At 41.0% G+C, this 26,044-nt stretch overlaps 6 protein-coding genes, 3 non-coding genes and 1 pseudogene across 9 annotated transcripts; 8 read left to right on the plus strand and 2 right to left on the minus strand.

Annotated features, from left to right (window-relative positions):
* Nucleotides 1-250: 250 nt before the first annotated feature.
* Nucleotides 251-322, plus strand: trnad-guc (transfer RNA aspartic acid (anticodon GUC)). Its single transcript has one exon. It is a non-coding gene; the product is annotated as a tRNA-Asp (tRNA).
* A 741-nt stretch (nucleotides 323-1,063) lies between these two features.
* On the minus strand, nucleotides 1,064-1,438 carry LOC139647148 (histone H2B 1/2). The gene has a single exon (XM_071523001.1). The coding sequence runs from the start codon at nucleotides 1,436-1,438 to the stop codon at nucleotides 1,064-1,066; it is 375 nt and encodes a 124-aa protein (XP_071379102.1).
* Nucleotides 1,439-1,715: 277 nt separating this feature from the next.
* trnav-cac (transfer RNA valine (anticodon CAC)) lies at nucleotides 1,716-1,788 on the plus strand. Its single transcript has one exon. It is a non-coding gene; the product is annotated as a tRNA-Val (tRNA).
* Nucleotides 1,789-7,526: 5,738 nt separating this feature from the next.
* On the plus strand, nucleotides 7,527-8,265 carry LOC139647145 (histone H1-like). Its single transcript, XM_071522997.1, has one exon. It carries the CDS (start codon nucleotides 7,532-7,534, stop codon nucleotides 8,144-8,146), a length of 615 nt encoding a protein of 204 aa, XP_071379098.1. The 5' UTR covers nucleotides 7,527-7,531; the 3' UTR covers nucleotides 8,147-8,265.
* Nucleotides 8,266-9,294: 1,029 nt separating this feature from the next.
* LOC139647152 (histone H3) lies at nucleotides 9,295-9,705 on the plus strand. Its single transcript, XM_071523005.1, has one exon. The coding sequence runs from the start codon at nucleotides 9,295-9,297 to the stop codon at nucleotides 9,703-9,705; it is 411 nt and encodes a 136-aa protein (XP_071379106.1).
* A 2,134-nt stretch (nucleotides 9,706-11,839) lies between these two features.
* Nucleotides 11,840-16,093, plus strand: LOC139647142 (histone H2A-like; annotated as a pseudogene).
* LOC139647154 (histone H4) lies at nucleotides 14,208-14,519 on the plus strand. Its single transcript, XM_071523007.1, has one exon. It carries the CDS (start codon nucleotides 14,208-14,210, stop codon nucleotides 14,517-14,519), a length of 312 nt encoding a protein of 103 aa, XP_071379108.1.
* Nucleotides 16,094-16,818: 725 nt separating the features above from the next.
* trnad-guc (transfer RNA aspartic acid (anticodon GUC)) lies at nucleotides 16,819-16,890 on the minus strand. Its single transcript has one exon. It is a non-coding gene; the product is annotated as a tRNA-Asp (tRNA).
* Nucleotides 16,891-23,772: 6,882 nt separating this feature from the next.
* Nucleotides 23,773-24,387, plus strand: LOC139647146 (histone H1-like). The gene has a single exon (XM_071522998.1). The coding sequence runs from the start codon at nucleotides 23,773-23,775 to the stop codon at nucleotides 24,385-24,387; it is 615 nt and encodes a 204-aa protein (XP_071379099.1).
* A 1,117-nt stretch (nucleotides 24,388-25,504) lies between these two features.
* Nucleotides 25,505-25,930, plus strand: LOC139647151 (histone H3). The gene has a single exon (XM_071523004.1). The coding sequence runs from the start codon at nucleotides 25,505-25,507 to the stop codon at nucleotides 25,913-25,915; it is 411 nt and encodes a 136-aa protein (XP_071379105.1). The 3' UTR covers nucleotides 25,916-25,930.
* Nucleotides 25,931-26,044: the final 114 nt, after the last annotated feature.

Consider the following 26,044-nt stretch of genomic DNA (forward strand, 5'->3'; position numbering starts at 1 on the left):
CGCCAACTTGGCTCTTTATATAGCAGACTTCCTCTTGAAGTAGCCAATCAAGTGCCGGCGCTGGAAGGTGATCCACCAATCACCTCCTTGTCCACGCACACACCTATTTACATAATGCAGACACCGTACACATTTTAAGACAAAATACGAATCTCTTCCATCCCTGTAATACTTGGACCCACAGAAAATATTTAAACTAACTACCATCAGTGGGAATAAGAGATGAACTCGCGTGCATAAATTACATCTCTCCTCGTTAGTATAGTGGTGAGTATCCCCGCCTGTCACGCGGGAGACCGGGGTTCGATTCCCCGACGGGGAGGAATCTGTTTTTCAGCTGGATGGAAGGAGGATATGAACTGATTAATGGACTCTGTTTATAGTCCAACAAAGAAATCCTTGCCCTGGCTAAAATTACAGTCATAGTTAATTCTAGAATTGTAAAGCTACAGTAGCTGAACTGGTAAGTCAACCAATAGTGAAGCTGTTTAAAGGTGAAGCCTATGCGAAATACAACAAATGGTTCTTAAGAATAAAAAACAAATGCTTTCTGGACGGTGAAAAAACAGCTTGAACATGTCTGGCCACCACGACACAAACTGACCCTGCTATCTTTGAGGGAGCTTGTCATGCTTTCATATACAGCGTGATATACTGTATATTACTGTCATATCAGATGTGTTTAGTATGAATTGCATAAGGAACGGTCCTTCACAAGACAGATGCATCATCAAATATATAGAGCTAATCTCTAAATGTAAGTGTGTGTGTGTGTGTGTGTGTGTGTGTGTGTGTGTGTGTGTGTGTGTGTACATACACACACTATACAGAGTTGCAAGGTAAATAGAAGATCCACTCAATGGATAAATGTTTCCAGCAGCAAAAATGTGTGACAACAGCTGGATTGCTTTGCTGTAAATCCTATTCTGTGTTATATTAAAACCAATGCAGCAAAACTTCAGAGAAGATTTTCCCATAACAAACAATGTGAGTATACGAGCTCTTTGTTGAAGTAGTGTGTGGCCCTTAAAAGGACCTTTGGGTGTATGTAGTTGGAGGCGGTTTACTTAGAGCTGGTGTACTTGGTGACCGCCTTGGTGCCCTCGGACACGGCGTGCTTGGCCAGCTCACCGGGCAGCAGCAGGCGGACGGCGGTCTGGATCTCCCTGGAGGTGATGGTGGAGCGCTTGTTGTAGTGAGCCAGGCGAGACGCCTCACCGGCGATGCGCTCGAAGATGTCGTTGACGAAGGAGTTCATGATGCCCATGGCCTTGGACGAGATGCCGGTATCGGGATGGACCTGCTTCAGCACCTTGTACACGTAGATGGCGTAGCTCTCCTTCCTGGTCTTTCTGCGCTTCTTGCCGCCCTTGCCGGCGGTCTTGGTCACGGCTTTCTTGGAGCCCTTCTTGGGCGCTGACTTGGCGGGTTCAGGCATGATGAGATCTCGATACTTTTCAGCAGAGAATGAGCTGAGAGGAGCAGAGCGGATGGTTTTGGAGGCAGCTGATGCAAATGAAGCTGTGCTGTACCTCCTATATGATTGGTTTAGAATCAGCGCCTGTCTGCGGAGTGGCTGCAGGAAGAACTCTCCCATAGAACTACATCATATAGAACTGATATGCTCATTCAAATTAATGTGAGTGTGGTAATTTGGCTGGCAGGTCTACTACTGCGACATGTAAACACCCATACATAACAAAGTAAGTATATCAGTTTCCGTAGTGTAGTGGTTATCACGTTCGCCTCACACGCGAAAGGTCCCCGGTTCGAAACCGGGCGGAAACAGTTTTCCTCTGACCCGGACAGACCCACCGTGGCTCATTGATCTGTAAATAGATTCAGTATCAAGTCCATTGCACACAAATACACTGCTGATGTTCGAGTTTTCATCATATCGTGCAGCAGCAAATAGCTACGTTAACCAGCCAATGTCTTTAACGTTTCTCTTCTTATATTAATATTTGTGCATTCATTTATCTTACTGTGTCAAACATTGGGTAATGGAATGGTGAGTTCACAGTTTATATTTCTGAAGTATAGTGTTTGTTATAAGGCATATTATACACTGTATCAGGGAGGGAGAGAAACTCTGATTTTCTTCCACAGCAATATCTAAACCAGGGGACACTTCCATATGTGTGCCCATTTCCTTAGGTGGTAAATATATTCATAATCATTACATCAGGCGCACATTACTCTAAATTTAATATGTCATGGCTGGTGTTTCAAATCCTCTAAAATTGCTATTTCACCTCATCAGGTCCTCCTGCACCACGCAAGGTCCAGGTTTCGAGGAGTCCACCAAGAGCCACAGTAACCAAAGGGGAGGGAACTGGTGAACCTTCAGTCCCAGTGAAGACCACTGTTCCTGTCCCTCCACGACTGCTGCAGGTGTTCCCTGAGCCCACTGAAACATCGGCTCAAAGTATGTTATTGAATTCTTACCAAATAGTTAATATTCTGCAAAAAAGGATTCAGATCAGTTAATGTAGCTGTTGTTTACTTGTCATTTAAGCTGTGATATTATTATCACCCTACATGAAAACTTGATATCACATTTATCTGACTAAAGCACTTGTTTCTCAAAGTTCACAGTGGCGGTGTAACAGCAGCTCCAGCTGAGCCAGCCAACGTGACATTGTCCGTTCAGCCCCTCAATGGTAAATAGAATTGAAATTACTCAATGTCAGCTGATGTTGGCACATTTACTGGTGCACTATATGAGCTCTATTTTGACTATATTGCATTTTGTAGATCCTCCAGGCCCTGTACCAAACAGGCAAGAGGCACCACTGGATGAAGGTGAGCCTCACACATTCAGTTATCTTTTATCACCCCAACATTACAATGATGAATGAGTAGATAGCATTTTCATTTGCACTGTAAAGCTTTTAATATGAATGCAAATTATTACAAGAAGAAGATGTAATTGATGAGTTAAAATGTAGGGAAAGGATTCAGTTCCAGGACAGGTGGCGGGGGCAATACTGTGTTTAGGCTTGTTTTAGGTCACTAAATATACAATATAGGCTACTGTATTTTCTGTCTTATAGCAGTGGTACATACAGCAGTGGTCCCTGCCCCTCCACCTCTGCTTCCTCCGAGCTATGACCAAGAGCTTCGTCATTGGAACTATTCCCAACAACAGAGGGTGTGCAGGTATGCAATCAAATTATTTCAGTCATGTTATGTCTTATTTTAATCCATCCATTAATGTTATGTCATGTTATGTCTTATTTTAATCCATCCATTAATGTTATGTCATGTTATGTCTTATTTTAATCCATCCATTAATCCATATAGAATGTGTTTGTTCTATATGGTCAGAACACATTTCAGATATTTATTTTTTTGTTTTGTATTGTATTTTTTCAGGAACTGTTGTACTGCCTTCAAGGTGTTGGACCCAAAGCCAAATGACCACCTATCCTGGGACTCCTGGAGGACCACTGAGGCCATTGTTTCAGATTCAACTTCTCGCAATTTGGCCAACACCTGCACGTCACGAAAACATTTTAATGAGGACATTGTTGTGAAGTTGGACTTGTTCCACTGTATGCAGCGGTTGACCAGAGAGTGTGTCTCAGAGCACCACCCACTCTACAGCTCCTTCTGTCAGTTCCTCTCTGCAGCATTTACAGTGGTGGACCAGAGTGACCTGCAGAAGTTGAAGGAGGCCTACACTTTCTGTGGGATTGTGCCAGCTGTACCCACCAAACAGCACATTCGTGAGCACTGCAGAATGAAAATCCCACCCCCACGGGAACTGGTAGAGATAGTGGAAGATGCCCTTTGGCATTTCCACCTTACCAAGGACCCCAGCGACCTCCCCCTCTTCAAGCCCTCTATGTTAAAGACCTGGAGGATTCAGCGGGTCCACGTGTTGAGAGGCTGCCTCAGTGACCCAGAGTTGGAGGATGGATATCAGAACTGATCATTTTTACTCATTATAAACTTATTTTTATACTTGCTTGTTTTTAGTCCCTCTTGTTTTGCTCAGTATTCTCCTTCTTCTTCTTGTTCCACCACTTTTCCACAACTTCTGCCCAGCCCCGTCCCATTGCTTTGCAGCAGCTATAATACTCACCACTATACTAACGAGGAGAGGTGCTGTAAATCGGGACCAGGTCACGTGGTAGTGACACTGCTCTAAACCCGTTTCCATTCATTCTCTATGGGAGTACGGATGGGATATATTTTTGGCCACAACGTTGGAGTCTATGGGCTGGTGACGCTGTTCCCATTTTTGCCGGCTAGTGAGAGAAACAGTCCAGAAAACATTTGTTTTTTATTATATATATATATGTATACACACTCACCGGCCACTTTATTAGGTACACCTATCTAGTACCAGCTGGTCATCTGTTGCTATAGCCCATTTATCATAAGGGCCAACAACTTGTGTGTTCAGAGATGCCCTTCTGCACACCACTGTGGTAAAGAGCTGTTATTTGACCATTTGTGGCCTTTCTGTTTCTCTGCCATCTTCTGACCTCTCTCATTAACGAGATGTTTTTGATTACTGGATGTTTTTTTGTTTTTCGCACCATTCTCTGTAAACTCTAGAGACTGTAGTGCGTGAAAATCCCAGGAGGGCAGCTGTTTCTGAGATGCTGGAACCACCATGTTTGGCACCAACAATCAGACCACAGTCAAATGGTGAGTTGTAGTGGCATGCATTTTGCCTATTCTAATGTTTATTTGAACAAAAAAATAAACTTCTTCACTATGTCTGCAAGCTTTATGTATTGAGTTGCTGCCACATGATTCACTGTTTAGACTAGCAGGCTATTTGCATTCACAAGCAGGTGAACCTAATAAAGTGGCCGGTGAGTGTATATATATATCTATATATCTATATATCTATATATCTACACACACACACACACACACACACACACACACACACACACACATATATATATATATATATATATATATATATATATATATATATTTTTTTTTTAAGAATATTTGTACTTTGTATTCTATATAGCCTGAAATGATGCTACTCCTAATATTTCTAGTTTACAGCTGCAAATGGTTTCCTTTGCTTAAATCGTGTTTTAACTGTTTGTCCATCAGTAATGGGTGACATTTATCATAACAAATCATAACAAAAAGGTGTTGAATGTAATCACACTATTTTCACACAGAATTGACTGTTCCACTCAGGGGTATACTCTATTCAAGCAGAAACAGTTTATTTTTTTAGGAAATAGAGTTTGTTCATTTTACTTTGTTATTATAGATACAAATTACAATTATAGATGACAAATTAAAAAAGACAAAACTTTGGTTTCACTAAGAGTTTGTTGGTTCATTGGTGCCTCTCTTGATCATTCAAAGCTTGTAAGATGTAATGATGTTGCACCACTAAGAACCATTTAAGAACCAGAATTATTCTGTCTGTAAATTAAATTAAACAGATGTTTGTAAAGACAGTAGATAATACATGTTAACACACTTTATCACAGTTTTCAAACAATGGACACCTGAAACAAATACATTTATCTTGTCTGATTTGTGGCAGAGATACTTCCCAAGTTGTCTTTTCTCTGTTCCTATTAAAATATTCAGCAAGAAACAGGTCTATCTGAGATAGACCTGAGAGATAGTAAGAGATAGTAATTCAAAAAAAAGTGTAATTCCAAAGTTTTTAATTAGGATTAAGTATCAAACAGAAACACTGTGACTTGCAGTAGATTCAGTACTGGGATAAAATCAGGGACAATGGAACCAAAACTCAAATGATCTCCAAGCAGCTGCTGTTTAATAAAATCACAGAGTAAAGAGGCTGAAGTGGTTTAAAAGGTACATGGAATGAGACTGGTGAGCTGCTTTGCTTACCAGGTATCAAATAAGTTGATCTTTGGAGTCAAGGTTTGCATAAGATAAGATATATAAGATACTTTATTGATCCACTTGGGGAAATTCAGGAAGAAGGCTGATTTCCCCAAAGGAAGAGCCCAAGGCACACTCCTTTGAAAGAAGTGTCTGAAAGAAGAATAGTCCAATTTTGGGGAGATCAGCCTTCTTAACCACAAACAATGAGCTTCATTCCCCTTTTTACCCGTTGGTTTAAAATGTAGTTTTCCATGAAAAAAACAGATAAATACAGAATGATGTTTCAGTCTAATGGACTTAAACTAGAGAGCACAGCAGGTTGGATCACAGTGCATTAGAAGTTTAGCTATATTATATAGTCAGGTTGTTTGTGTCCATTGGAAAAAAATAAATGTTTGGCCTACTTTCATGTAAAATCAGAGAATATCACAAACTTTAACAAAATATCTTTTAACCCTCTTATTATGTTTGGGGTCATTTTGACCCCATTCAACACTTAACGTCTCTAAAAACATGATTAGCATTATTTTTTCAGCTTGATACTCGATTACTTTTCCTAATGTGGAAAACTGGTAAACATAAAGTGTAACATGACACGTTTTCAAGGTCCTGTACACATTCTGTATACAAGAGTGTTGTATACAAAATTTATATCCAAAAAACTTATACAAACTTATAGAGAAAATATACAAGTTTTACACACATTTTCTTCCTCTTTGTTTTGACTGATAACTGAGGTAACTTTCCCATGCAATTTTTGATCTTTAAAAAACATTCCCATACTTTAGGGCCCTAACATAAGACGTGTAGTTTTATCAAGTTTTTATAGAGTTTTATCTCACCTGAAGATGTTCTGCCAGTGAGCTCCTGTCAGCTCTCTACAAGACTGTTTTGGTGACTAATTTACTTTTTATTGGTGTTTTATTCATTATTGACTAACTGCTTTGTGTTACCTGATGCTCTGAAGTGTAAACTTATTTTTTGTAGGTTTAAATTGCTGGGGTCAATTTAACCCCAAACATAAGTGATTTCTGTTCATTTTAACATAATACTAGGGTTAAGTGTCATTAATCATGACTGCAGCATTCACTGAAGCCAGAAAGAAAACGCCTCAGGAACAATCTCTCACAGGAAGTCACCGCCAGATCAGTGTGTTTACTGACACCAAACAATCTGCCGATTAAAACAAAACAAATCACACCAATACAGTACTTTCACTTTTATTCCCTCGTCAGACATCTCTGCTTACTGGACAACTAGTGCTGTTTGGAATGTGAAGCATATTAAACCATTTTACGAGACGAAATGTGAAGAAAACCCGCTGCGAGCTGAACACTGTGCCGGTGTATCAGAGAGGTTTGAAGCTTCCCTGGATAAAACGAAAGTCTCCTCAGCGCTAAACATGACGTCATCCCGAGAGGGTACAAGTTTTCTCTCTGCCCCAATAACAGTTACACTTGAAAACTGCTCCGATCGGTGTCTTTTATCCCTAAAATGTGGAATAGAAAACACAAGTGTCGCCACATTTCAACAGGACAGACAGAGCGGCTGTGTGTGTTGAGTCTACACGGTCCTCATGCCGTGTATAAGTCCCGCCTCTTGCTCTGCGTCGACAAACAGTCCAGTCAGACTCTGTAGAGCTGTGTGAAGCAGACCGAGAGAGAGAGAGAGAGAAGACGAAATGGCAGAAGCCGCTCCAGCACCCGCCCCTGCCCCGGCTAAGCCCGCGAAGAAGAAGGCTCCCAGGCCGAAGAAGAGCGGCCCCAGCGTCGGTGACCTGATCGTTAAAGCCGTGTCCGCCTCCAAGGAGCGGAGCGGCGTGTCTCTGGCCGCCGTCAAGAAGAGCCTGGCTGCCGAAGGCTACGACGTGGACAAGAACAAGGCCCGCGTCAAGATCGCCATCAAGAACCTGGTGGTAAAAGGCGTTCTGGTCCAGACCAAGGGGACCGGGGCCTCCGGCTCCTTCAAGATCGCCAAGCAGGCTGAGAAGGTCAAGAAGCCGGCTGCCAAGAAACCCGCTCCGAAAGCCGCGAAGCCCGCTGCCAAGAAACCCGCCAAGAGCCCGAAGAAGAAGGCTGCAGCTAAGAAGCCTGCTAAGCCAGCCGCTAAGAAATCCCCGAAGAAGGCGAAGAAGCCCGCAGCGGCTAAGAAATCAGCTAAGAGCCCCAAGAAGCCGACCAAGAGTCCCAAGAAGGCGGCGAAGAAGCCCGCTGCTGCCAAGAAACCTGCCGTGAAGAAGGCTGCCAAGCCCAAAGCAAAGACTGCAGCTAAGAAAGCAGCACCGAAGAAGAAGTAAGCTTCCGGCTTTACTTTACCCAAAAGGCTCTTTTAAGAGCCACCCACAACCTTCATGAAAGAGCATCTTTTTTAAATGTTATGACAAACTATAAGCCTATCACAATTGATATCAGGTTGTTGATGTGGCAAATTAACCCACCACACACACACACACACACACACACACACACACACACACACACACACACACACACACCAGAAAAACACTTGAGTTACTTTTTCGATCAACTGGCCACAATGTTTACTGCTTCTCTGTTAACTGCTGTTTATTTCTTTGTAGATTATAGAAAACATAACTGCGGATAAGTGACACTATGTGTGACATATTTTTATAAATTGTAAAACTGTAGATGTTGATACTTCTTCATTACATAGTGTGGCGAGTGAAGAGATCAGTACTTTGTTGTTTGATACTTTTTTAATCCTCTGGACTCATGACAGGTTTGACTCCAGTCTTACTGAAGATGCTTTGGGATGCTGCTCATTTCCCACTCTGCACCTTTCTGTTTCCTCTACTTTTGTCTTCAGATTATTCTACACAGATCCATCTACATAAATGAACCATAAATACATATGAATGCTAGAATGTCTTCATACATGTATACTACTGTAAATATAGCTTGTATAGTTATTTATAAATTGTATGTATTTTTTAATAAATCATAGAAATTAATGTGTTTTTCATTCTTCACACTCCACTCTGTGTTTATATTCTATTACTGTGTTACTTTAACTATTAACTACTAATTATTACATATTACATAATTATTTCAGTTTATTTTTGTTCATAGTGTTTTAACCTTATCTTATATTGTCTTGTATTTATATCATGGTTTTGCTGGTTATCTTTTCCACATGAGTGAAAAAAGTGATCGGAAATAGTAAAAGCCTTTCTGCCGCCGTTAGACTCAGCTGCTGTGGAGGAGCGCTTTGAATTGTGGTTTAGTGGTTTAGTTTGAATTTTCGGCGGGCTTCCAAAGCGCCTTTCCTCCAATAGGCCTAGTTGATCTGATGAAGCTCGCGCCTCCCCTCGGGCAGACCAATCAGCGTGTAGCAGCGCCCCGGCGTTGGCTATATAAAGCCGACATTCAGCGTCAAACCACACATTTTCTTCTGCTGTAAAGAAGAACAGCTGAACTTTGAACAATGGCCAGAACCAAGCAGACCGCCCGTAAATCCACCGGAGGAAAAGCTCCCAGGAAGCAGCTCGCCACCAAGGCTGCCAGGAAAAGCGCCCCGGCCACCGGCGGCGTCAAGAAGCCCCACCGTTACAGGCCCGGTACCGTGGCTCTCAGAGAGATCCGTCGCTACCAGAAATCCACAGAGCTGCTCATCCGCAAGCTGCCCTTCCAGCGCCTGGTCCGAGAGATCGCTCAGGATTTCAAGACCGACCTGCGCTTCCAGAGCTCCGCTGTCATGGCTCTGCAGGAGGCCAGCGAGGCTTACCTGGTCGGCCTCTTTGAGGACACCAACCTGTGCGCCATACACGCCAAGAGGGTCACCATCATGCCCAAGGACATACAGCTGGCCCGCCGCATCCGCGGAGAGCGAGCTTAAACTCTCCTGCCATCACTCCCCACAACGGCTCTTTTAAGAGCCACCTCACTATTCACTGAAAGAGTTTATTCCATTGCAACAGAACCACTACAGTGACAGTCAGTTTAATCACTGATCTCACAATAATTACGTCTAAATAGTGTAACACAAAATTAACGTACTCTCACCATGTCACTTGTGTTTCCAACCAATACTTAACTGATATTTGATTGTGATCACCTTTGGTATAATCACGTGTGGTGATGAAACGGAATATATTCTTCCAACAGTTAATAAGTGGAAGATAAAAGTATTTAAGATTAAATAAATGTTATGTCAGTTATTTCAAAGCTGGGAGGAATAGGTAAAAAAGTGATCAACACATCACCAGTGTGGAGCTTAAATACACAATATTGCCGTCTGATTTTATTTTGTTTTGTGTTAAATACGTATGGGGTGGGGGGTGCTTTTGTTATTATTACAATTATTATTTGATTAATGTGCTATATTCCAGCATTAAAGAGTGCACTTTTTATTGGTAACTAATAACATGAAAAACACAAGATCACAAAAACGAAAATGTAAAACGAAAGTAGTTTTACATAAAGTGAATGCACTCTGGTGAAGTATATTAGCCACTAATTAGGTGCAAAATGTTTGCTCGTCATTCATTTTCTATGACCTGAAACAACACAGATTGAATTTGAATGAAACAGCTCCTCTTCACTAAACATTGTGAACGTGATATTTTTGTGTTGTGATGCCCAGTGTGGAGGATGTTATGGCAATAAAAGGAACCATGTTTATGACAGTAAAAAGTTTTAACCCTCCTGTTGTGTTTGTTTCATGTTAATTATGTGTTCCCGGTCCAAAATGACCGCCCCGTTATAGCTGATTACAAATCCATAATAATACATATATTATCACCTAATGTTGTCTTAGATCTTTTTATCAACTTAAGCTCTTGTGAACATTACAAGTTTTGAACTTCTATTTGCTATTTATGGCCTGTAGGCCTCATTGACCTGAGCTCATACAACTCGTTTTTGAGTAAAAATAGCATAATGTATGGATTATTTTAACTATAACAAATACTCAGATGAAACATATTGTGCTATTTATCACAGCCTACTTTGTGCCAAAGTTTAACATTTGTTTTGAAACCATTTCAAATTTTTAAATAGTGGCACAAAATAACATCTGTCTAGTAGAGAAAGGACATAGGCCCAAAACTACACATGGAAACTTTACTGCATCTTCACTGTCAGTTTCCTGGCCTCTCTCCTCCTCACCAGTGTCATGATCAAAGATAAGATCAAGAGCCTCACAGTATATTGTTTGATCATTGTGCTGCCACAGAATGAATTTTGAGCAAGGCCTCAAAAAAGCTTTATATACCAGAGCTGCGAGAAAGGTTCTATATATTATTGAAACAATGTTGCGATTGTTTGTGAGAATGCCAACAGGTGTGGTTCCCGTGGGGGAAAGATTCTACTGGGGAAAGGTTCCGGGGGTCTGGGAGAGGAAGTGTGTCCATCTGATGAATGGGCATGTGCCTGAACTCAATTTTATACACTAATTGTAGTCTCACCCATTCATTTCTAATGACCGGCCACAGGTGTACAAAAGTTAAATGAAACACCCAAAATTTAATGAAAATTATCAAAATATATGTTGTGTGTTCAGATGCCCTGTGTAGACAAAGTCATAGAACCTTATGACAATCAGATTAAATGAACTACATTTTTCAGAGAGAAAACTTGTAAATCAGTCCAATTTGACCGGAACACAACAGGAGAGTTAAACCCATCACATGTGAAACATGTTTTTGAGTTCTGAGAATCTTTATGACTTTATTTGACTTTAAACTCAGAACACTGAGATTAATCTTAGAAATTAAATAAATTGTTCATGTGGCTCTAATCCTCTCTGTAAACTTTAGTCAGTTTGTCATGAAACGTTTTATTTTGAAAATCCAAGACGGTCCACAACGGAAGTGTTATTTGCTGTGTTAACTTGACACCAGCAGTTTTCTGATTGGCCGACGTTTTTGAAGCCCCAACTGACCAATGAACAAGCAGCGAGGGACATATAAACCGGTTCCCAAAAACTTCTAACCATTCTTTGATTCTCCAATCACAAGAAAATAACGAAAATGTCTGGACGTGGTAAAACCGGCGGCAAGGCTCGTGCCAAGGCAAAGACCCGCTCGTCTCGTGCCGGTCTTCAGTTCCCCGTCGGCCGTGTTCACAGACTGCTGCGCAAAGGCAACTACGCCGAGCGTGTCGGTGCCGGAGCCCCGGTGTATCTGGCGGCGGTGCTCGAGTACCTGACCGCTGAGATCCTGGAGTTGGCTGGAAACGCCGCTCGCGACAACAAGAAGACCCGTATCATCCCCCGTCACCTGCAGCTGGCCGTCCGCAACGACGAGGAGCTCAACAAGCTGCTGGGCGGAGTCACCATCGCTCAGGGCGGCGTGCTGCCCAACATCCAGGCGGTGCTGCTGCCCAAGAAGACCGAGAAGCCCGCCAAGAAGTAAACGAGACCAGCTTTTCCTCACATCAAAACAAAGGCTCTTTTAAGAGCCACCCACTCACTTCAAAAGAGTTTTCCTTACTAGTTCTAACATTTATGCTGACAACTATAAAATACTTGTATCTGTTATGTAGCCTACTATGTCTTAACTGATTTTCAAGATTGCTGCCACTTCAGCTATAGAGCTTATGCTCATTTGGAACATTGTATGATGTGGGATATGCACAAACTACGGAAGCCGAGAACGGCCGTGCTTGCAATTATTTTTTTTTATGTTGAGGTCACGAGTTAATTATCTCGAGATAACAAAGCTCGTTTTCTCGAGATAACGAGATAATTTATCATGAGAAAACGACTTTTCTCGAGATCACGGGATAATATGTAGAACTCGAAAGAGTGTCTGGTTCATTTGATCACACCTGATTTCAGCCTTCAGATCACTGTCATGACTATCGGGGAGGATTCATAACTGAACAGGAAGCATAAATGTGTAGTTTTGTTTGCTGCAGTTACATTTCCAGCTTAAAAATCAGTTGCTACAGTTGTCAAGACGCCCTATGCATGCTGGCATGGCACTCCTGATCTCTGATAAACATTATAAGTAATAGGAAGAAACGACATTTTGTTTTCTCGTGATAACGGGTTGATTATCTCGTTATCTCGAGATAACAAAACTCGTGATCTCGAGATGGCATTAAAAAAATAATTGTAAGCAAGGCCGTTCTCGGCTTCCGTAACAAACAAAACGGCTTTGAGCTCCAAATTTATAAAGGGAATGAGTGATCTTGAGAGCCCCGACTGTGTTGCTTTGTCTACTGACCGCCAATTTGACGTCATACATCACTCGAATTTAAAAGATCCCACTTTGTATACGTTCTTTACACAACTAAAACATGAATGAAATCAACATAAAGCAACAATCAAATATAATCAAATATAATATTGTGGGATGATTTAAACATGCTGCACAATATTTCAGGTTATTTCAGCATGCTGAAAATGTCATGATTCTTGTGTCTGCATGTTAGATATGATTGAGGCTTTATCATATACTAATTCAAGCCTTTTTAACATACAATTTCAGGTTATAACCGTATAACTTTGCACTGAGTTGAAGTGTGAAGCAATTGTGTCAGTTTTGTTGTTTGTGGGTGAAAGCCCTCCAGTCAATAATTGCATTAATATTCTATTCTAATGTAGTTAAGTTAAACACATATATGCTCAAGTCGTATTTTCTAATGTTTTGTTGAAATGCTATGTTCAACCAAGTTGTGTATTTTTACTGTTGAAACATTAAGAGAAGAAATCATGTCAGACACACCAAAAATGTGTTGTCAGTTGTGTTGTATCTGCTATCTTTTTGAAAATAATAATTTCTCACCATGTCATGTTGAAGTCATAAGTTCTGCAGTTAGAAAGTGATTCATTAGAGACAGAATGTAAAGACAGATTGTGAACCACTGGTTTCAACAGTGTTTTCTTTAAGATGCCATCTATCCAGTTTCACTTCATATTTAATGTAATCATTCCAGTGAGTTTTTTCATATGATTTTTGTTGTTCTGGACACCTCATGTTTAGTTACTCTTTTTTTCAAGTTTGAAAATGTCAGTTTGCCCTGATGACTCAGCTACAACATCCTCATGAAACTGCTGATTAAACATTATGATTTAGACACATTTAGACACGATAACAAACACCAAGTCATAAAACTGGTTATTTTATTGGTTATTGGTTTTATTGGTTAGAATTTTATTTTGAAGGCAAAGTCGCATAACCGGAAACGCGATTGCTGATAGTCTCTGCTAACTTGCCACAGCTGAAGAGCCTTTGAAAAAATGTGGGGAAGGACTGTTTGAGGGAGTTTGGCGCCGCCCATCTAAGCGCGCTCTTCCCTTCCTCATTTAGGTCCGCAAAGAGGGTTTAAGTACTGAAGCTTTCTAGAATTCTGTATCAGTTTCTTTTTGCTTTGAAAGAAAACGCATCGAAAATGAGTGGCCGCGGAAAGGGAGGAAAGGGACTCGGAAAAGGAGGCGCCAAGCGTCACCGTAAAGTTCTCCGTGATAACATCCAGGGAATCACCAAACCCGCCATCCGCCGTCTGGCTCGCCGCGGCGGAGTCAAGCGTATCTCCGGTCTGATCTACGAGGAGACCCGCGGTGTGCTCAAGGTCTTCCTGGAGAACGTCATCCGTGATGCCGTCACCTACACCGAGCACGCCAAGAGAAAGACCGTCACCGCCATGGATGTGGTCTATGCTCTGAAGAGGCAGGGCCGCACTCTGTACGGCTTCGGCGGTTAACTTCATTTACCATCTCATACTCCAACGCAAAGGCTCTTTTAAGAGCCGCCCACTTCATTTAAAGAGTATTTTCTTTGTTCGTTTATAATACAGAGCCTTAACCGTAATAACTCAGTATTATGCAGAAGTGTCACAATGCTGTGTGCATGTCCTTAAATACCAGAGAAACATGTCACTTGAGGTATAAATCCAGTCTCATTCATATTAATTGCATGGACCCGTATTGTCTTCTGTTATAATTTCAACCCATGATTATTTCACCCGTTCCAGTTCCCAGTATGTCGAGTCACCCTCCAATCTCCTTATGCAATTCTTACTAAATAAAGCCTATGCATTATCTTATAAATAGCAGTGAAAATATAAGTAGGTCTAATACCATATGAAATAAGCAATTGTTCCAGTAGAGACAGCAGTGTATATTGTGGTTCTGTGGTGTTATGGTTAGGACTCTAGACTCTGAATCCAGCGAGTTCAAATCTCGGTGGAACCTGGTTTTCAGGATGAGTTTAGTTCATGAATCTGAATCCAGAATCTCAATCCCTTTGTTGCATAAATAGCGAGTTGCCTCCTGGTCCTGGTTGCATGTGCAATTTGTTAAGAATACTCTTAAGTGCATTGATAGCCACCAAGCACGCGCGGTTGCAGTCACTAAGTCTTTGTGTGGAATTGAATGATTTGATACATAGAAATATAATAGATAGAAAGGTACGTTACTGATGCATCATAGTAATCTCTGGCATAAAACAGGAATTTGAACTTTCATCATGTTGCCATGAAAATGAGCGTTTTGAGTTTGTCTTCAGTGTGTGACAATCAGACAGTTGTAATGTTTAACTCACTGACACTGACATGTTCAACAAAGTGATGATTTCATCATGAAAACGCATAGACTTTATGAATTTCATGCACAAATGCTGCGTTTCAAAAGTTTTTATAGTCCTTTTTTTTTTTTGCTAATCTTTAGTGTACCAGGCCAGCCAACAACACAGCAACACAGTCGTATTAATTTGAATGGGAATATCTATGCGTTCTAGTTCTGTGGGAGAAAGTTCCTTGTGTAGCGCATGCCCAGTCTGGCTGCAAATCTCTACCAATCGTATAGTAGGAAAGCCACAGCTCTATTTGCATCAGCTGCCTCTAAAACCATCCGCTCTGCGCCTTTGACCTCATTCTCTGCTGTGAAGTATCGACATCTCGTCATGCCTGAACCCGCCAAGTCAGCGCCAAGAAGGGCTCCAAGAAAGCCGTGACCAAGACCGCCGGCAAGGGCGGTAAGAAGCGCAGAAAGACCAGGAAGGAGAGCTACGCCATCTACGTGTACAAGGTGCTGAAGCAGGTCCATCCCGACACCGGCATCTCGTCCAAGGCCATGGGCATCATGAACTCCTTCGTCAACGACATCTTCGAGCGCATCGCCGGTGAGGCGTCTCGCCTGGCTCACTACAACAAGCGCTCCACCATCACCTCCAGGGAGATCCCAGACCGCCGTCCGCCTGCTGCTGCCCGGTGAGCTGGCCAAGCACGCCGTGTCCGAGGGCACCAAGGCGGTCACCAAGTACACCAGCTCCAAGTAAACCGCCTCCAACTACATACACCCAAAGGTCCTTTTAAGGGCCACTCACTACTTCACCAAAGAGCTCGTATACTCACATTATTTGTTATGGGAAAATCTGTTCTCTGAGGTTTTGCTGCATTGGTTTTAATATAACACGGAGTAAAATTTACATCCATATAGCAATCCAACTGTTGTGACACATTTTTGCTGCTGGAAACATTTATCCATTGAGTGGATCTTCTGTTTACCTTACAACTCTGTATAGTGTGTGTATGTACACACACACACACACACACACACACACACACACACACACACACACACACACACATGATGCATCTGTCTTGTGAAGGACCGTTCCTTATGCAATTCATACTAAACACATCTGATATGACAGTAATATACAGTATATCACGCTGTATATGAAAGCATGACAAGCTCCCTCAAAGATAGCAGGGTCAGTTTGTGTTGTGGCCAGACATGTTCAAGCTGTTTTTTCACCGTCCAGAAAGCATTTGTTTTTTATTCTTAAGAACCATTTGTTGTATTTCGCATAGGCTTCACCTTTAAACAGCTATAACAACATACTATTGGTTGACTTACCAGTTCAGCTACTGTAGCTTTACAATTCTAGAATTAACTATGACTGTAATTTTAGTCAGGGCAAGGATTTCTTTGTTGGACTATAAACAGAGTCCATTAATGAGTTCATATCCTCCTTCCATCCAGCTGAAAAACAGATTCCTCCCCGTCGGGGAATCGAACCCCGGTCTCCCGCGTGACAGGCGGGGATACTCACCACTATACTAACGAGGAGAGGTGCTGTATATTGGGACCAGGTCACGTGGTAGTGACACTGCTATAAACCCGTTTCCATTCATTCTCTATGGGAGTTCTAAAACACTACGGATGCGATATATTTTTGGCCACAACGTTGGAGTCTATGTCTAGTCTACTTTTGCCGGCTAGTGAGACAAAACAAGCCTCTGTAATATGGAAATATGGGAATACAACAATGCAATATGTAAATACTAAAAAGTTTAAATGTTTAAACTCAACTGTTACTTGGATGTTCATCTAACTGATGCCTTGAATATGTGTCGTATTTTTTTTTATCTGCCATAATTATTGAAATGTTCAAATACTGAGCAATAAACTATTGAAAATTTCTTGAATGGTTATATAACATTTAGAATAAAACATGCATTCACTCTGTGTCCACACAGACATGCTCAGATCAGATGAGACACAAAGACTGAAAACCACAATTTGTTCATGTGTATACGTGGAGCTACAAGACTCTTTCTTTCTTTCTTTCTTTTCTTCATTCTTTTTTTCATTTCTTACCGTCAACAAATCCTATGAAAATAACAAAAGCATCAATGAATTTGTCCATATAGCCGATGCCCAATAAAGCCATGTCCCTGTAGTCCTAGAACTCCATTGTATTACAAAAAACTATTAAACACATCAAAGAGCCATGCTGTTGCTCTGGGCAGCATATTTCATCATTGCCATGCACCGGGCCGGCCGACTTTTTCCTCAAACAACGGATCTATTTGACCTTATTGAACAATATTTGAGAAATAGGTAAAATAGTTGGTTGATACACCATATGAGGGTGTATCGATATGAAACCATATGAAACAATGTAAAACAAAATGTACTGTCAAGGATAGTGGTGTTTGGAGTACATGCGGAAAGGTCTGAAATGCCATAAAGTAAGGTATCAAAACACCATAGTGGTGTTTGGAGTACATGAAAGTCAGCTATTAAAACACTGTACTGGTGTTTTCAGTCCATGAAAGTAAGGTATCAAAACACCATAGTGGTGTTTGGAGTTGAGGAATATAAGATCTCAAAACACCTTACTAGGTTTTAGAGTTCCAGGTTTTACAGACCTCAAAACACTGTGCAGTCGTTCAAATCTCTATAATCAGGGGTTTGAATCTCTGAAATGTGTTTCAAATCACTTATCTCATTGGTATGTCCACCTATATCAGGTTTAAAAACTCTGTGACCTGAGTGCCTCAAAGCACCATTTTCGGATCTAAAAACAGTCACGAGTCACGTGTTTTGTAACACTCTATGTTGTCTTGAAACACCAAAAAGTGGTGGTAGCAGAGTTGCCACCACTTTTTGGGTTTAAAAACACTTTCTTCTAACAGTGTAGATCAGTCACATCAGGATTTCTGGGGGGCTTTTTAGTGAATATTGTGGCCCAAAATGACTGCAGACTGCTATTATCAAAAATTGCAATGGAATTTGCAGTGTTTTTTGTCTTATTTTGCATTAGAATTGCAGGAGTGATTGAAAATTGTAAGTCAGCAGTGAATGATTGTGATTTTTTTCAAGAACCTACCATTTATCTCAATAATAGATAAAAGTCAAATCATATATAGTCAAATTAGACAAATGATAGCATTACAGAGTCACAAAATAATAAAACTGGCAAATACAACTTGAATAAACAAATTAACAACATACACAACCACGTTTTAGAACAATAGTAAAGACATCAAAACTATGAAATCACATAAACAGAATTATGCAGTGACCACAAAACAAATCAAAACTCTCTTAAATTTTAGATTCTTTAAAGTAGCCGCCCTTTGTCTTGATGGAAAGACAAAAGCTTTGGAAATAAATTAATACATAGGATGAACTTCACTATTTATATGTGTCTAAGAAACAAATTTCAAGCATTTAAGCATAAGCATTCAGATCAAAATGATTTTAAGATAATGAAAAACATAGTACATTCAATCAGGTGTGTCCAAACTTTTGACTGGTAGTGTATTATATGAAAACCTGTCTGTAAAAAAATACTTTTAAGAGGTGACGTATTTTACCAACCAAAGCTCCACAGCCTAAGAGCCCGGATTACAAAGGCCAGATTACATTTTGGGTTTATTCTTGACTTGTTGGGACCAGGATATACCATATATTATTAATAGAGCAAGTACCATGATTATAAACAGGTGCTGTGAACCAGATTATAGAACCAAGCAAAGAGTAAACAAAGTAGAAAAACTACATGACAATACATTTGAACAGACACTGTATATAGAAATCTCAGGCACGGCTACAGAAATTTCACACTGAGAATCAAGAACTTCCTGAGTGAACACATCAAGACAAGTTACTGTTCTTATTGAATTTCAGGAACAATTGCCTGTTAATGGGATGACAATAAGCAAAAGGACAGTAACTGTTGCATGTAATCAAGACTTGAATCTAACTTCTCTGCAAATTGGAGTTTTAATTGTACAAACTTCTCGAAGGCAGAGCTTCTCTGAAGGCAGAGATAATCTTATTTCTTGAGTTAAACCTCAGTGGGCGGAGCCAAAGAACCACAATTTTTCAGACCGCAAGTTACGTTGGGAACTAGAGGATAATAGGCCTGTTAACGCCATATCTGAACATCACAATGATCGGGATGGGAATCCCCGATGTGAGGCTTGGTCAGTCTAAACAGATTATCTGTCAATGTGAAGGTTTTACAGATTCAATGAGCCGCCCCGATCATATCAAACGTGTGACATTTATGACCCGATGTCTGGACGGGTCCTGTGGTGTGTGGGGATCACAGATTCAATCAAAGAGCGGAGGTCTTGCCTTTTTCACTTTAATTCAGTCCAACGTTACAGCTAGAAAAAAACAAGTACCCCTCGATTCAAGCTGGAATTTGAGGCGGCGCTAATATACTGTATATATACTGTATATATACATATTAGATATAGAAAAAATAAGATATGAATAATCTGGTTCTTATTTAACTAAAGACTTATTTTTGAAATTCTACTTGTAAACTTTTTAACGACTGATGTACAAAGAAAGTCCAGAGATCTGTTTGAGCTGTAATGGTAAGATTCTACCAGAGGGTGGCAGTGTGTTGTCTAGTCTTGAAAGCACAAGAAGAAGGGGGCAGAGCTGCATGTGTAGCTCCGCCCAACATGTAGCCCCACCCCAACTTCCACCTTGCATCAGGGGCTATTTGGCTCCGCCCACTGATGTTTAATTTAACCACTGAGATTATTTCTGCCTCCAGAGAAGCTCTGGTTGCATAATTTTGCATAACTAAATTTTAGTTTGCACTACTAAAACTCCAACGTGCAACTTATCAGTGGCTTGTAGTTTCAGAAATTGCTCCACCAATTTAATTTCTTAGCTGCCAAAGTAGTTTAGAAAAGAAAGATTGAACACAGGCTGGCTACTTTGCTAGCCATGGCCAAAATCTACCACAATTTGGCCAGTGGCTTGCTTTAATTTTAAGCTCTATAAATAACTCTAATATGGGTTGTGGTTTATTAAAATATGTGACCTGACGGTGACAGACTGGTGCCGATTGAGGAGAGGGGTCAGAGATCATGTGTTCTTGGCGCTGACCAGAACGATCTGGATGTTTCTTCTTTTCATCTCTCTGGTCATCTGACACCAAGTGCAGGCCGTACAGCAGGTGGCATACACACAGTCATTACACATGGTGCCCTGCAGAGAGATACGGAAAGATTAGGCAGACAGATAAATAGACTGGATTTCCTTTGGATGGTGATGGTGTATTATTCTTGATACAAATGTGAAACTATTGAGTGTGAAAACCCCAGCATCAGTGCGCTACTTGACACACACATACTTATAACCTACTACTACTACTACAGCTCTTTAAAAGTCACTTCAATGTTTTGTCTTGCCCTTCAACCTCTGAATGGTACATATAGGCAAGGCAAGGCAAAGTTTATTTATATAGCACATTTCATACACAAGGCAAATTCAATGTGCTTCCCATAAAACACAAAAAATACATAATTTGTCAGTTCAAATGACATTAAAAACTCTTAAAATTACACTACAAAGAAAGATAGACATAGACACACACTCTATGCCTCAATTTTCTTAAAGACTGAAACTCTTCTCAGCCCCTTCACTTACACAGATGGAAGTGGATTTAACAGTTCAAAGCTGCACTGTGCAATATGTTTTATGTTAATATAGGCTACATGCAACTTATCAGCCTAAATCACAAATTGGGACTGCTACAGAGAAGAGTGTCCCATCTTCATGAATTAAACACACTATAGCTTCTATAGCTATAGCTTCACTCTATTTGCCCAAATAACATTTTTGGCCTCAAATTTTCACTGGTGGGAAATCTTGTCCATCAAAACTTCAGAGCAAAATAGCAAAGTGTCTCCTTTTTTTTTCTCCGTTTTTTTTAAGAATATTTGTACTTTGTATTCTATATAGCCTGAAATGATGCTACTCCTAATATTTCTAGTTTACAGCTGCAAATGGTTTCCTTTGCTTAAATCATGTTTTAACTGTTTGTCCATCAGTAATGGGTGACATTTATCATAACAAATCATAACAAAAAGGTGTTGAATGTAATCACACTATTTTCACACATAATTGACTGTTCCACTCAGGGGTATACTCTATTCAAGCAGAAACAGTTTATTTTTTTAGGAAATAGATTTTGTTAATTTTACTTTGTTATTATAGATACAAATTACAATTATAGATAACAAATTAAAAAAGACAAAACTTTGGTTTCACTAAGAGTTTGTTGGTTCATTGGTGCCTCTCTTGATCATTCAAAGCTTGTAAGATGTAATGATGTTGCACCACTAAGAACCATTTAAGAACCAGAATTATTCTGTCTGTAAATTAAATTAAACAGATGTTTGTAAAGACAGTAGATAATACATGTTAACACACTTTATCACAGTTTTCAAACAATGGACACCTGAAACAAATACATTTATCTTGTCTGATTTGTGGCACAGATACTTCCCAAGTTGTCTTTTCTCTGTTCCTATTAAAATATCCAGCAAGAAACAGGTCTATCTGAGATAGACCTGAGAGATAGTAAGAGATAGTAATACAAAAAAAAGTGTAATTCCAAAGTTTTTAATTAGGATTAAGTATCAAACAGAAACACTGTGACTTGCAGCAGATTCAGTACTAGGATAAAATCAGGGACAATGGAACCAAAACTCAAATGATCTCCAAGCAGCTGCTGTTGAATAAAATCACAGAGTAAAGAGGCTGAAGTGGTTTAAAAGGTACATGGAATGAGGCTGATGAGCTGCTTTGCTTACCAGGTATCAAATAAGTTGATCTTTGGAGTCAAGGTTTGCATAAGATAAGATATATAAGATACTTTATTGATCCACTTGGGGAAATTCAGGAAGAAGGCTGATCTCCCCAAAGGAAGAGCCCAAGGCACACTCCTTTGAAAGAAGTGTCTGAAAGAAGAATAGTCCAATTTTGGGGAGATCAGCCTTCTTAACCACAAACAATGAGCTTCATTCCCCTTTTTACCCGTTGGTTTAAAATGTAGTTTTCCATGAAAAAAACAGATAAATACAGAATGATGTTTCAGTCTAATGGACTTAAACTAGAGAGCACAGCAGGTTGGATCACAGTACATTAGAAGTTTAGCTGTATTATATAGTCAGGTTGTTTGTGTCCATTGGAAAAAAATAAATGTTTGGCCTACTTTCATGTAAAATTAGAGACACTTAACGTCTCTAAAAACATGATTAGCATTATTTTTTCAGCTTGATACTCGATTACTTTTCCTAATGGGGAAAACTGGTAAACATAAAGTGTAACATGACACGTTTTCAAGGTCCTGTACACATTCTGTATACAAGAGTGTTGTATACAAAATTTATATCCAAAAAACTTATACAAACTTATAGAGAAAATACACAAGTTTTACACACATTTTCTTCCTCTTTGTTTTGACTGATAACTGAGGTAACTTTCCTATGCAATTTTTGATCTTTAAAAAACATTCCCATACTTTAGGGCCCTAGCATAAGACGTGTAGTTTTATCAAGTTTTTATAGAGTTTTATCTCACCTGAAGATGTTCTGCCAGTCAGCTCTCTAAAAGACTGTTTTGGTGACTAATTTACTTTTTTATTGATGTTTTATTCATTATTGACTAACTGCTTTGTGTTACCTGATGCTCTGAAGTGTAAACTTATTTTTTGTAGGTTTAAATTGCTGGGGTCAATTTAACCCCAAACATAAGTGATTTCTGTTCATTTTAACATAATACTAGGGTTAAGTGTCATTAATCATGACTGCAGCATTCACTGAAGCCAGAAAGAAAACGCCTCAGGAACAATCTCGCACAGGAAGTCACCGCCAGATCAGTGTGTTTACTGACACCAAACAATCTGCCGATTAAAACAAAACAAATCACACCAATACAGTGCTTTCACTTTTATTCCCTCGTCAGACATCTCTGCTTACTGGACAACTAGTGCTGTTTGGAATGTGAAGCATATTAAACCATTTTACGAGACGAAATGTGAAGAAAACCCGCTGCGAGCTGAACACTGTGCCGGTGTATCAGAGAGGTTTGAAGCTTCCCTGAATAAAACGAAAGTCTCCTCGGCGCTAAACATGACGTCATCCCGAGAGGAAACAAGTTTTCTCACTGCCCCAATAACAGTTCCACTTGAAAACTGCTCCGATCTGTGTCTTTTATCCCTAAAATGTGGAATAGAAAACACAAGTGTCGCCACATTTCAACAGGACAGACAGTGCGGCTGTGTGTGTTGAGTCTACACGGTCCTCATACGGTGTATAAGTCCCGCCTCTTGCTCTGCGTCGACAAACAGTCCAGTCAGACTCTGTAGAGCTGTGTGAAGCAGACCGAGAGAGAGAGAGAGAAGACGAAATGGCAGAAGCCGCTCCAGCACCCGCCCCTGCCCCGGCTAAGCCCGCGAAGAAGAAGGCTCCCAGGCCGAAGAAGAGCGGCCCCAGCGTCGGTGACCTGATCGTTAAAGCGGTGTCCGCCTCCAAGGAGCGGAGCGGCGTGTCTCTGGCCGCCGTCAAGAAGAGCCTGGCTGCCGAAGGCTACGACGTGGACAAGAACAAGGCCCGCGTCAAGATCGCCATCAAGAACCTGGTGGTAAAAGGCGTTCTGGTCCAGACCAAGGGGACCGGGGCCTCCGGCTCCTTCAAGATCGCCAAGCAGGCTGAGAAGGTCAAGAAGCCGGCTGCCAAGAAACCCGCTCCGAAAGCCGCGAAGCCCGCTGCCAAGAAACCCGCCAAGAGCCCGAAGAAGAAGGCTGCAGCTAAGAAGCCTGCTAAGCCAGCCGCCAAGAAATCCCCGAAGAAGGCGAAGAAGCCCGCAGCGGCTAAGAAATCGGCTAAGAGCCCCAAGAAGCCGACCAAGAGTCCCAAGAAGGCGGCGAAGAAGCCCGCTGCTGCCAAGAAACCTGCCGTGAAGAAGGCTGCCAAGCCCAAAGCAAAGACTGCAGCTAAGAAAGCAGCACCGAAGAAGAAGTAAGCTTCCGGCTTTACTTTACCCAAAAGGCTCTTTTAAGAGCCACCCACAACCTTCATGAAAGAGCATCATTTTTAAATGTTATGACAAACTATAAGCCTATCACAATTGATACCAGGTTGTTGATGTGGCTAATTAACCCACCACACACACACACACACACACACACACCAGAAAAACACTTGAGTTACTTTTTCGATCAACTGGCCACAATGTTTACTGCTTCTCTGTTAACTGCTGTTTATTTCTTTGTAGATTATAGAAAACATAACTGCGGATAAGTGACACTATGTGTGACATATTTTTATAAATTGTAAAACTGTAGATGTTGATACTTCTTCATTACATAGTGTGGCGAGTGAAGAGATCAGTACTTTGTTTGATACTTTTTTAATCCTCTGGACTCATGACAGGTTTGACTCCACAGTCTTACTGAAGATGCTTTGGGATGCTGCTCATTTCCCACTCTGCACCTTTCTGTTTCCTCTACTTTTGTCTTTAGATTATTCTACACAGATCCATCTACATAAATGAACCATAAATACATATGAATGCTAGAATGTCTTCATACATGTATACTACTGTAAATATAGCTTGTATAGTTATTTATAAATTGTATGTATTTTTTAATAAATCATAGAAATTAATGTGTTTTTCATTCTTCACACTCCACTCTGTGTTTATATTCTATTACTGTGTTACTTTAACTATTAACTACTAATTATTACATATTACATAATTATTTCAGTTTATTTTTGTTCATAGTGTTTTAATCTTATCTTATATTGTCTTGTATTGATATCATGGTTTTGCTGGTTATCTTTTCCACATGAGTGAAAAAAGTGATTGGAAATAGTAAAAGCCTTTCTGCCGCCGTTAGACTCAGCTGCTGTGGAGGAGCGCTTTGAATTGTGGTTTAGTGGTTTAGTTTGAATTTTCGGCGGGCTTCCAACGCGCCTTTCCTCCAATAGGCCTAGTTGATCTGATGAAGCTCGCGCCTCCCCTCGGGCAGACCAATCAGCGTGTAGCAGCGCCCCGGCGTTGGCTATATAAAGCCGACATTCACCGTCAAACCACACGTTTTCTTCTGCTGTAAAGAAGAACAGCTGAACTTTGAACAATGGCCAGAACCAAGCAGACCGCCCGTAAATCCACCGGAGGAAAAGCTCCCAGGAAGCAGCTCGCCACCAAGGCTGCCAGGAAAAGCGCCCCGGCCACCGGCGGCGTCAAGAAGCCCCACCGTTACAGGCCCGGTACCGTGGCTCTCAGAGAGATCCGTCGCTACCAGAAATCCACAGAGCTGCTCATCCGCAAGCTGCCCTTCCAGCGCCTGGTCAGAGAGATCGCTCAGGATTTCAAGACCGACCTGCGCTTCCAGAGCTCCGCTGTCATGGCTCTGCAGGAGGCCAGCGAGGCTTACCTGGTCGGCCTCTTTGAGGACACCAACCTGTGCGCCATACACGCCAAGAGGGTCACCATCATGCCCAAGGACATACAGCTGGCCCGCCGCATCCGCGGAGAGCGAGCTTAAACTCTCCTGCCGTCACTCCCCACAACGGCTCTTTTAAGAGCCACCTCACTATTCACTGAAAGAGTTTATTCCATTGCAACAGAATCACTACAGTGACAGTCAGTTTAATCACTGATCTCACAATAATTA

The sequence above is a fragment of the Centroberyx affinis genome, unplaced genomic scaffold (genome assembly GCF_046629955.1).
Source record: "Centroberyx affinis isolate AG114_WGS23_722 - 3 ecotype Tasmania unplaced genomic scaffold, CSIRO-AGI_Caff_v1 ptg001053l_1, whole genome shotgun sequence".
In the NCBI taxonomy this organism is placed as follows: domain Eukaryota; kingdom Metazoa; phylum Chordata; class Actinopteri; order Beryciformes; family Berycidae; genus Centroberyx; species Centroberyx affinis.

Bases quoted from the DNA above. Each gene is read 5' to 3' on its own strand.
- LOC139647148 (XM_071523001.1), bottom strand. From the start codon at position 1,438: ATGCCTGAACCCGCCAAGTCAGCGCCCAAGAAGGGCTCCAAGAAAGCC.
- LOC139647145 (XM_071522997.1), top strand. From the start codon at position 7,532: ATGGCAGAAGCCGCTCCAGCACCCGCCCCTGCCCCGGCTAAGCCCGCG.
- LOC139647152 (XM_071523005.1), top strand. From the start codon at position 9,295: ATGGCCAGAACCAAGCAGACCGCCCGTAAATCCACCGGAGGAAAAGCT.
- LOC139647154 (XM_071523007.1), top strand. From the start codon at position 14,208: ATGAGTGGCCGCGGAAAGGGAGGAAAGGGACTCGGAAAAGGAGGCGCC.
- LOC139647146 (XM_071522998.1), top strand. From the start codon at position 23,773: ATGGCAGAAGCCGCTCCAGCACCCGCCCCTGCCCCGGCTAAGCCCGCG.
- LOC139647151 (XM_071523004.1), top strand. From the start codon at position 25,505: ATGGCCAGAACCAAGCAGACCGCCCGTAAATCCACCGGAGGAAAAGCT.